Consider the following 10515-nt stretch of genomic DNA (forward strand, 5'->3'; position numbering starts at 1 on the left):
GTTAAGAAACTGTTTACATACATGTGAGAATGGAAGTAGATCCACATATTACACCAAACACACATATACACACACAAATTCAAAACAGATTAAGGGAGCCAGGGAGATGGCCAGTAGAATAAGCACTTGTCTAGCAAGCGCAAGGGCCTGAGTTCAATCCCTGGTTCCGCAAAAACAAACAAACAAACAAAAAACACCAGATTATGGATTGATGTAATGAAGATGTAAAGCCACAAAATTCTTAGAAGAAAACACAAGACAAAAATTTTGCAGCACTGAGGCTGGCAATGATTTGAGCGAGGCCATAAAAAGCACGTTTAATAAAATCAAAGGCAGCTACAACTGTATTAAACTAAAAAGCTTCTAGACAGTGAAGAAGAGATCAGCAATTTTCTGAAATGGTAACCTGGGAAATGGGAGAAAATATCTGTAGTACATATGATAAGCAACCAACCTAAAAAATATAAAGAACATCTCACTTCAACTGCAAAAAAAAAAAAATAAGTGACCTATTAGAAAAACCAAAGAACTCCAATAGAAATTTCTCTAAAGACATACAAATGACCAAAATAAAAACTGAAAAATGCTCAACATGACTAATTACAAGGAAAATGCAAATGTGGCATTACATATAAATAAATTATGTGCATATATAAATTGTATAAATAAATACATTGTTTCCCACACCTAGAACAGAGGGTGGGAGGAATTTAAAAAATTATCATGATTTGATATGTACAGCACCACGATGAATGTAATTATCATGTATCATGATACTACTACAAAAATACCTGACAGCTATCACTTCAAGGAGAAAGTTCTGTTTTGGCTCACAACTGAGGGTTCAGTCCATGGTGGGTGCTCCAAGGCAGACTACCACAGCAGATGGGCCTGGCCAAGCAAAACGGCTTAGCTCGGGGTGGCCAGGAAGCAAAGCAGGGGCAAGGTGCCAGAGGGAAAGGGAACCAGACTCAGTACCCCAAGGCCACGCCTCCATGACCCAGCCAGACATGCCTAAAAATGTGCTTTCCTAATACCTCAGGCAGCTGTCAAGCCAATCAGGATGACAATTCAGTTTACCTGCCTCAAAAAATAGAGTACATATAGTGGGACCCCATGCTCATTTCCTGGTACATGTTCCTGAAACCTCTGGAAGTTCCAGATGGATAGATCACTTGTACGATAATGGGATGACTGAGGCAGGTGATCCCTGGACAGCTCCAGGACAAAGACCTACAGTAGCCACAAAGGCCAAATTGGGACTTAAGAGCAACAAGCCCCAATCCCCTTGGCCACCATTCAGATAATAAATGTCGGTGTTTAATCAATCACTTTACATAATGAAGCCTCCATTACAACCCAGAGGAGCTGGGTTCAGAAGAGCATTTGGGACTGAACAGATGGAGGATCCTGGAGTGAGGTGCACCTGGAGAGGGCAGGAAAGCTCTGTGTCCTTCTCCCATATCCTGCCTGTGTATGTCTTCCATCTGGCATTCATCTGTATCCTTTGTCGTATCATTTCCAATAAACAGGCAAATAAACCTAAAATGTTTTCCTGACTTCTGTGAGCCATTCTGAGAAGGTTAGGATGGTGGGGTCATAGAACTCCTGATTTACAGCTCATGGGTCAGCAGGATAGGTAACAATCTGCTGCTTGTGACGATATCTCAAGTGGGTGGCAGTGTCTTGGGACTGCAGCCCAATCTGTGGGATCTGACACTTCCTCAACGCAGGTGCTGTCAGAACACAGCTGAATTAGAAGACACCAGCTGGTATTTGCTGGAGAATTGGGGATGACTGAAGAATTTTGTATTGGGAATGAGAGGAGAGAGTGGAAAAAAATAGCTTGGATTTTTCTTATTTATAATTGCAATTAAAAACTACAACTAAAGGGCCAGGGAGATGGTTCAGTAGAATAAGCACTTCCCTGGCCAGCAAGCGCAAGGGCCTGAGTTCAATCCCTAGTTCAGCCCCCCTGCAAAAAAAAACCTACAACTAAATATTCCCTCATAAACTTTAGGATGGCTATGCAAAGAAACAGAAAATCCCTCAGCACAGAAGTTTGCTATCTCTACCTGTGTAGAGCCAGGGAAAAACTGTCCTTCAGAGAAGCAGAAGCTATAAGGGGGCCCCTACCCTGATTACCAGAGTCTGAGATTATAAAAAAAGATCCTGTCAAGGAGTAGACCCTGGTGGTTTGGAATACATCTTTACTCTTAAGTCCAAAAGTTTCAGGACTCATGAAAATGAATGTGTCTACCTTTACACAGGACTCACATCAATATGAATAACATACAGAATGAAGGCTATAACTTAATCTAGTGTAAATATCTGAGCAGACCATTTGAGGGCTAACTAATGTATGCTCAACAGTTACAAATGAACCAAAGGACGCAGTTCATTCATTCCTCTGTTTGAGTGTGCATCGTGCACACATGTGCATGTGAACAAACATTTCAACAACAAAAAAACACATATAATGAACTCAAGCAGTCTTGTGGGTATCTGATGTGAGCTTTTGTACAGTGCATTTGGAGGGCAATTCTCATAAAGCTTTGTGGGTTTTATTTTCCATCCATTGAATTTTACCTTTTGCAAGTAAAGAACTGTTCCCTTCAGGACGGCATAAAAGGTTTTCCATCCTCGCTTTCCTCTTGGAGCTGGAAGGAAGAGAAAAAAGTTAAATTTTATTTGAAAGAAATGAGCATTTTAGAAGAGAAGCTAAAACATAACATGATGATCATGTTCCGGCATCCTCATCTTATTAGCTATCAAAATGAGTAACGGTGAGCCTCGTGGCGTGCCAGGCAGTACAGTTCCCATGTGTTTTCTTCTTCCTCACATGCTCTTGCCAAGTAGGAACTGTGACTCTCTTCTTTTTATAAGATGGAAGCACAGAGAAATAATCGGCTCACAGTCACAAAACGAGAAAGAGGAAAAGCTGGAAGTGGAATTCAGGTAGCATGGCTGTACCCTTTGCCTTCCAGTAGAGATGATTTATAGACTGAGAGATCAAAAACAGAAACAAAACAAAAAAGCAGAGTGGAGCTTACAGACTACACCAAGGATGGAGCGTTCACCTTCTCCTAGCAGTTCTCTCACCCCCCAGCACTGGATTATGGCCTCAACTGCTGTCACTCCTATCACAACCTGTGCAGACCTCGGCTGCAGATCTTGCTGCAGTGCAATCCGGCCCCCTTTGCTCGAAACTTCTTTCACTACCCTGGGAATGGCTTGAGAGCAGGCATTTATCTTTGGAATCCACAGAACCGAAAGCAAGGCAGACATAAGGCACCGCTGTAGCCATTCTCCTAATCAATTCTTTTAGAAGCTTTGATGCTTTCTTGTTTATTTTCTGGAGTACAAAGAAGAATATTTCTAGCTATTTAATGAATCTTTACAAATTGTTCTAGTACAAGTATGCATTAGCAAAATGGTTTTGTGTCTGGTCTTAATGCTAGACTAAACAGATTAAAATCTGTAGCTACACAATGATATCACCTAAATGTCACGTGTCTAAATGTCTTGGTCCAAATGATAGGTAAGACCATTTACTTAGCCTCTTTCTCAAATATCTTACTGTCTTTGGGACATTTGTCTTGGATATCTTATTCATTTAGGAAGTATATTCTTAAGCAAATCATTTAAATCTCCTTTGACCGAACACTGGGAGCTCTTCGGCTAGCAGCGAGGAGGCGACTGTCCACCTACAGAGCTTCAGCGCTCCTGCCAGCACCACACTGAGACGTGCACCTGGCAAGAAAGGCCTCACAGCACCCGCTCTGCAGGCTTCCAGGGGAAATTAAAACTACCACCCGTGCTGCTTGCACAGGGGAGGTTTAGCAGCGTGCACTCCAAGATATATGATCAAAATAACCAGCCTGTAACCTCCTTAAAGAAGACCAGCGATTAATATAAAAGAGAACCATAGATCCAACATAAAATAAAATATTTACTCTGCTGTTCAACAGACAAATTCTGACACTGCGTATGTGCGAACACAGCACACAGAGGTGGCCTGAGGGAGCTGACAGAGCCGGCAGAGAGCAGGGTCAGAGGCACACGGTTCAGGGGAGATAGTGCAGGAAAGCAGACAGCCTGGCTTGAAGCCCCTTGAGACCTCATGGTGCTTCACACCCATCCTCCCTCGCCCAACCCTACCTTGGAAACTGCTGCCCGACATCTCAAGACTTCAGCTGCTTTATTTTAAAATGAGGGTCACCTGTACAATTTAAGGCGCAGCACCGGCTAAATGATGAAAGGAATTTACGAGAAGTTCAGTTCAACATGCACAAATCTCAAGCTGGCGAAAAAGCCCAGTGGCTTAAGTGCCTGCCTGGTAAGTACAAGGCCTCAAGTTTGATCCCTGGTACCAGAGGCAGTGCTGGCCCCAGAACTCTAGTTGCATTGTGCTGGTCCCAAAACAGGGTGTGGTGGCTCATGCCTGTAATCCCAGTGCTGGGGAGGCTGAGACAGGAAGGAAGATCACTATGAGCCCAAGCTGCATAGTGAGAACCTGTATCGAAAGGATAAAAGAAAAAAAAATGCACAAATCTTTCAGTTTTCAAAGTAAAATGTGTCTATGGATCTATGTAAATATACAAAATCTCCTAGAAACAGATTCCACAGAGCTGTCTAGCATAGATATAATTTGTTTTTAATGCATTTAGTAGAGTCTACAGGGTCTCGCTACACAGATTGGACTCCTAGTCATTCTGTTTTCAGCCTCTAAAGCACTGGGATTACATGTGGGCACCACCAAACCAGTCTCAGTCACCCTCTCAGCATACCCGGGGGGTGGGGCTAGCATGGCATGCCTGGGATCGAACGCTGGTGCCCGTGTTTGCCTAAGCAGGCATGTTAGTCCCGAGCTATCTGACTGGTCCTAGGATGTGATCTTTATTTATTTATTTATTTATTTATTTATTTATTTATTTTTTCTACAGTTTTATTGTTAAACAGATAGCAATGAGACAGTTTCAAATCAAATCGGAAGTACAGTTTCAACAAATAATACACTGCATATATTCTTCTTAGTGGTTAATTGCTGTACAAGATGCGGACTTGTGATCCTATTTACAAACACCATTAGAACAAATCATTCTATTCATTAAGACAATGCAACTATATATCTACCCCAACCACTTGGAATACACAGATACAGAATGGACATTCATCGGTGTACCCCATTTTTCCTAAGTTCCGTTATTGAATATTATAGGTGTGTAAACTCAGCAAAATATTCTAAAAGAGTCCAGTAGCCCATAATAGCATTGGGTCTTCTGTTTAACTGGCAATGTCAGAAATTATTGACCTGAGTCCCCCACAGCTTAACTTAACAGCATGGCTTTATTTCTTATATTTCGTCTTCATACTTTTCTACTGGATGGTTAAGACCCTAGGATGTGATCTTAAGCATCACTGTTGAGTCACTAATGCTAAGCCACCCTCTGCTGCACCATTTCTGACCCATCTTTCTAGAGAAGTAGGACTTAATCTTGCCTTTTGTCAGGTATAATTTAGTTCTTTAGAACAAAAGTGAAGCAATACATGATGCTCTCGACAGGATAACTCAGAAGCAAGTGCTCATCAATATATTGCTAGTATACTGTAACAGCAGTGACATGAGTGACAGACATATGCCAATCCACCTGACTCACAGCATGATCCTCAGAGCAAGGCACGGTTACTACTTCCACAAACAAGCAAGTGTAAAAAGGTGGAATTCAGAGAAAAGGGGGACTCTGTAGGAGGCTGACAGGGTGCTGTAGGGGTAGAGTCAGCTCTTCTGTCTTTAAATCCTGTACCCAGTCTATGGAACACAACGGGTCCACATCAGGAGGGAAGCCCTGGTCCTTGTGAGGGCTGTGGAATGAGTGGAATGATATACATGAAATGGGAAAGAATTGTCAGCACAGTTGTGAGGTAAACACAGTGAATGGAGTAAGGGAAAGAATTATCAATGTAAAACTCAGTGTTTCTGACTCAAAGGAGAGAGGTGGTAGGAAGATGAAATACCGACTGTTATGGTTTGTGTCTAGTTGTCCCCCTAAAGCTCATGCAGTCATGGGGTGGGACTTCTAGAGTTTGTGATTAACTCATGATCCACTGGGATTATGGGTGTGAGTGCTGCTGGGATTATGGGTGTGACTACTGTACCCCGCCTGGGGTGGAAGCCTGAATGCAGCGTAAGGGAGACAGACTTGCTCTCTGCAGCCATTGTTGCCGCTACTTCTCCCGTTTTCTCTTGCTGTCTTGCTGTTTTTCAGTGTCATGAACGGCTGCTCTCTGCCATGTGCCATGCTGCCTTGGAGCCAGCCTAGTATGGACTGAAAACTCTACTAACTGTGAGCTAAATAAACCTTTCCTTCCCTAATTTTGGGTGTCAGGCATTTGTCGGAGCAATGAGAGAAGAGTAACTAAGACACCAACTTATGTTAACGAATACCCATTCATCTACTAGGAGAGGAGGCGTTTACCAAACTTAATACAAAGACACAAGCTTTTATATCTGGATCATGCTTGCATGTCAGTCCACTATGTCAAGTCCAAGGATACTGAACTGCTTTCCTTTCTGAAAATACAAGGGCCTCGTAATGTGTAGATTCTATTTTTTTGCCTTCCTCTTTGTGAGAACAGTGTCTATTAACTTAGCTTAAAATTACTTAAATAGACATTTTTTAGAAAAAAGATGCTACTGTTTAAGAGTCATCCTCTTGATTACTTTTATCATATTCATCATCTCTTTCCATACTGCACATTTTTCTTTAGATATCCTTTCAAATGGCTTTTCTGTTTGTTTTCGTATTTAGTACAGGGTCTACAAGGTCTACAGGGTCTCACTATGTAGATTGGACTCAGAGTGATCCTCCTGTTTTCAGCCTCCCAAGCACTGGGATTACAGGCACATGCCCACACTCCCAGTCTCAATGGCCATCTCAGCATGCCCCAGGGGTGGGGCCGGCATGTCATGCAGGGAATTGAATCCTGGCCCCTGCATCTGCCTAAGCAGGCACTTCAGTCTGCTGAGCTATTTGGCTGGTCCTTACATGGCTTCTTAAAGTCTACCTTAGAAGTTTCTTCAGTTAAAATCCTTTGGTGGCAATGTAAGAGGAAGTTCAGCTATTCAGCTCATAAGAAGGCAGCTGGTAGGAGACAGAACCTAAGACAGAATCTGCCGGTCAGTGTCACAAAGATAGCAACATGGGCAGTGGATTAAGCTGAGCTATGCATATTGCTAGGCTCAGGAGTGTAAAAGCAGACATGTTTAATGAAATAAAAAAAATTAATAAAAAGCAAACACCAGAGAATAATAAATAGGACTCTGATCTCGAAAGCACTTCCTGGAGTGAGTGGAACGCATAGAGTAAAATGTACCCAGTTTTCATGAACTCTGCATTAGAAAGCCTAACACCCCTGGGCATTTCAGACCCAAGGGGTCACCTGTGACGGACAACCGCTGGGCAGCTGAAAAATCCCCACACCCGGCTTACCCATAAAAGATGTAGGCAATATATCAAGGTGAAGAGTGAGTTCAGCAGCTTAAGCCCCTGACTGGTGAGTGCAAGGTCCGGAGTTTGATCCCTGGTACAGCAAAACAACAGCAGCAGCAACACCACCTCATAAATGACTGAGGGAAGGAGTTCACACTGGCACTCCACTTCCAGGGACTCGTCCAGGCTACCCTCCCCGGGCCTGCTTTCTTTTCACACTTCCAGTGAACACTTCCCTTTAACTACTCCTCTTGTCCACGAGTTCATTCTTCTACTTCTTGAGGCAACAGACTTAGCTTCTATGGTGTCAGCTGTTTCAGTAACTTTATTTTCTACTTTTGTTTATAAAAAATGGTCTTTATTTCATAAAAATAGTCTAGATTGACAACTACTTTTTCTTATGAAGATACCATTTCACTTTCTTGACACTGTAGCAATGTCCATCATGAAGCTAAAAGGTATGTTGAAATATGAGATTTTTAGTTTAACAAGTGGTTTCTCTTCATGTTTTCTGTGTATTATTTCAGACAACCTGAAGTTGCTGCATTTTTGAATATTATCTTGTTCCCTATTTTTTCTATTACATAGCCCTCCAATGCTCTATGTTTTCATTATTGCTTTATATTTTTCACCTGTTTGTTCTTTGGTGCTCAGAGTTGTTTGCAATTTTCTTTCCTGTCCTGTTTGGTCCCCAGGTCCAGAAATGCCTTGCAGGGGTAGAACCCCAGGACTCCTGCTTCAGTCCTGGCCTCCCCAGACTTGTCTTTGATTGTCATGGGTTCAACCAGTTATTTAAGAGGTGTTTAAAAATATCTTCTCTATCACTTTTCACATTGTATAATGGGGACAGTACAGGATCTGTAGGCCATCATGTTGCGAAGAGTTGACACTCTCGATCTTTTTTTTTTTTCTAAGAATGTATTCTAATAATTTAATGTGAGAATTCATTTTGAGCTGGACACAGGAGACACTGGGTGTGAGGACAGAAAGAAATGTGAACAAGCAAAGCAGTGAAGGGCTACAGCAGTAGCCTAGATAGGAAAATTCAGATAAACATGCCCAATAACTTAAGGTAAAGAAATAAGAGAGAAAAAGGGCAGTAAGTCAGAGCATCTAGATTAGACTGCCATGCTGTGTTCAGTGGGCTAGCATTATGCTCATTCTATGTATGACCCCCTCAAAAGAAAAAAATCTCAAGTAGGTATGGCTTTGATTTCGTATTAACATCTCCATAATTAATTGTACTTGAAGTCCTCAAAGTTAAGCTGCCGAACAGGCCATCTAACTAACAATTTCAAAGCTATCAGATCTGTTGTTTTTGAGAGATGAGCGATAAAGCAGCAAAGCAGATGCTGAGACAAGAGGGAGATCCAAATCTGGGCCTTCCTCTACTCCATGGGTGCCGGGGCTTCACTGCTCATGTGCACTGCTCATGGCTCCCATGGCTATAGATCTCAGAAGAGAGGTAGACACTGTGTCTGGCCCCTGTGTGTTGCCAGCCTAGCACTTTTACAGAATGATAATAAAGTTAATGGCATCAATAATTATGGGACTAGTAATAGCAATAGTTAAGGTTTATTGAGCACACACTGTTGAAGTTCTGAAGTTTGATGTGTACAAATTAGAGACCACAAATCAGTGGGCGGTGTGTCTCCTGAGTCACAATTGTCACTCACAGATGGGAATCTGAGGTTGCACAGGACATGCAGTGCTTGCTTTCCCACAGTGCTAGGCCCTTGCACTGTGGCCTGTATACAGGAAAGGCCACTGCGGGCACACTCAGGGAACAGTGTCTTTGGTAACCCTGAGAGCCTGAGGCAAGCAAGTTAGGGCTGATCTTGCAGGGACATTGGCTTATCAGGAGAGACACCATCACAAGCAGACCGAAGAAGGGACATTTACATTAAACAGTACGGACAACTGACCACTGTGCCTTCCCCAAATCTCGGTCCTGCCTCAGGAGCTGCTTCCACTCCATTGTGGGTATAAAATAAAAATGAAGGCAAGCAAGAAGCCTCTGAGTTTGTGATTCTACACCACACACAGACACACACAGAGAAAATATGTTTTTGCAAAAGAAAAATTGGCAGTTGCTCCCCAACTGAGTGATACTGGAACCAGCACTGACTCTTCAATACTTCAAGCCAGTTATTTCTTCATCTTTATTACACATTGGAAGAAATCCTTTTGGACATATAAAGTAGTGTGAATAATTTAGTTCTGCTCTTCATAAAAGAGTGAAACGCATAGCTTGGAGTGAAAGAATAGGCTGTCATGGGCTTTCAGAAATAGGACGATATAAAATATCCTTCGGCAATAAAATACTCAGTAATGGACATAAGCCAAAAAATAAGCTGTTTTTTTAAACCCCTGAAGCAATTCTCTTTTTACAAAGTTTATATTTATATGTCATACTCTACTCCCCAATTTTCATTTTTTCCCCACTGAACTGCGCAAGGACTATACTAAAGATCCTAATGCTTCAATTTTCTGTTTTCATTCATAGGGAAGAGTATTTCCATCCTACATCAATATTTTACCCTATTTTTGACTACTACTTATTTTGCATTCCCCAATCATCTAATTTCCCTTTTCTTCAAGTTTAGAATTAAAAATACATACTATTCAAAGATTCACTTTGCACCTTGCTATTTCTTTTCACTTAGTACCCCACCAACCTGCATTTTTTAATCTGTTAATCTTAAAAATCACTCTCCTTTCACAGAGAGTACATTGGCCAAGCAATGGCCGTGACTCATCCACATGGCTGACACTGACTAAGGTTCCACAATCTGAGATACAGGATCTCAGGATAAATCCTGAGGGGATTTCACTGACCTTTTAAGACCCAAAAGCTACAACTTTTGTTGCACAGGTTCTGCTTTACCTTGGTCTTAAACATCCAGCAGGAAAGTATAAAAATGAAGTATAAGAAGTAAAGCCATGCTGTTATGTTGAGCTGTAGGGGACTCAGGTCAACAATTTCTGACACTGCCAGTGAAGCGGAAGACCCAATACTATT

At 42.0% G+C, this 10515-nt stretch overlaps 1 protein-coding gene across 1 annotated transcript in view; it reads right to left on the reverse strand.

Annotated features, from left to right (window-relative positions):
• Psd3 (pleckstrin and Sec7 domain containing 3) overlaps window positions 1–10515 on the reverse strand; it is a 563673-nt gene that overhangs the window by 59937 nt on the left and 493221 nt on the right. The window contains exons 14-15 of the mRNA XM_023714618.1: window positions 3054–3223; window positions 2590–2660 (exon numbers count right to left, since the gene is read on the reverse strand). Coding sequence (XP_023570386.1) covers window positions 2590–2660; window positions 3054–3223 — 241 coding nt within the window. The remainder of the gene's footprint in view (window positions 1–2589; window positions 2661–3053; window positions 3224–10515) is intronic.

This window comes from Octodon degus, unplaced genomic scaffold, assembly GCF_000260255.1.
Source record: "Octodon degus isolate 3935 unplaced genomic scaffold, OctDeg1.0 scaffold00036, whole genome shotgun sequence".
NCBI lineage: Eukaryota > Metazoa > Chordata > Mammalia > Rodentia > Octodontidae > Octodon > Octodon degus.